The 760-nt window shown below is 32.9% G+C and overlaps 1 protein-coding gene across 2 annotated transcripts in view; it reads right to left on the reverse strand.

Moving 5' to 3' along the window:
• LOC119587953 (negative elongation factor B-like) overlaps positions 1–760 on the reverse strand; it is an 8465-nt gene that overhangs the window by 6636 nt on the left and 1069 nt on the right. For both annotated transcript variants that reach the window (XM_037936665.1, XM_037936666.1), the window contains exon 2: positions 22–148. In XM_037936665.1, coding sequence (XP_037792593.1) covers positions 22–125 — 104 coding nt within the window. In that variant the 5' untranslated portion in view covers positions 126–148. The remainder of the gene's footprint in view (positions 1–21; positions 149–760) is intronic.

The following is a 760-nucleotide window of genomic DNA, read 5'->3' on the forward strand; positions in this document are numbered from 1 at the left end:
AAGGCAACCTCCCCTCTTACCTGAAATTCTTCAATGGCTTTTAAGGGATCTGTGCAGTGTGTTAAGGACTCCTTGAGGTAAACTCCCCCAGGGATTCCTATTTCTTCTAATCCAAAGCCTGACATTGTTCAAGAGATCTTTCTCTGATCTGGGAAGAAAGATAATATTGTATTTTTATATGCAATGCTAAACTGCACAAGGCTGAAGAGAAAATATAGGTTGAGAGGGGGGGAAAGGTTTATGTTATCATAAGGGATAGAATTACTTACATAAAATAATATAACTTTTAGAATAACATATAATGTTGTAAATTCTAATACCATTAAATTTCAAGCAAAAGATTCATATAGTGAATTTTACATAAAGGTCACAAAATTAATGTTATATCTATTCTAAAGCAACTGTTCACAAGACTACCACATCATGCAATGCCATGACCGCTAAGCTTTATGCTCCTGCAATGGATGACAAAACCTTCACCATAAAACTATTCCTTATTTGATAACAAATCACTAAGGAGGTCTACATCTCTATCTTACAAAAATATAAATTATGTGGTATGATGTACAAAGGCCGTAACATCATGTGGACTTTACTTTATTCCAAGAAGATTTTTATATCTAATTGTGTTATTTCTCATTTCTTTATGACTATTACATTATCTCCAATTATGGATAATTGGAGTTAATGATAATTGAAATTTCTGCTCCATGTAGCAAAACTTTCTGCTAAACTCAGTTTAGCACGTCATGATGCCTAT

The sequence above is a fragment of the Penaeus monodon genome, chromosome 23 (assembly GCF_015228065.2).
Source record: "Penaeus monodon isolate SGIC_2016 chromosome 23, NSTDA_Pmon_1, whole genome shotgun sequence".
In the NCBI taxonomy this organism is placed as follows: domain Eukaryota; kingdom Metazoa; phylum Arthropoda; class Malacostraca; order Decapoda; family Penaeidae; genus Penaeus; species Penaeus monodon.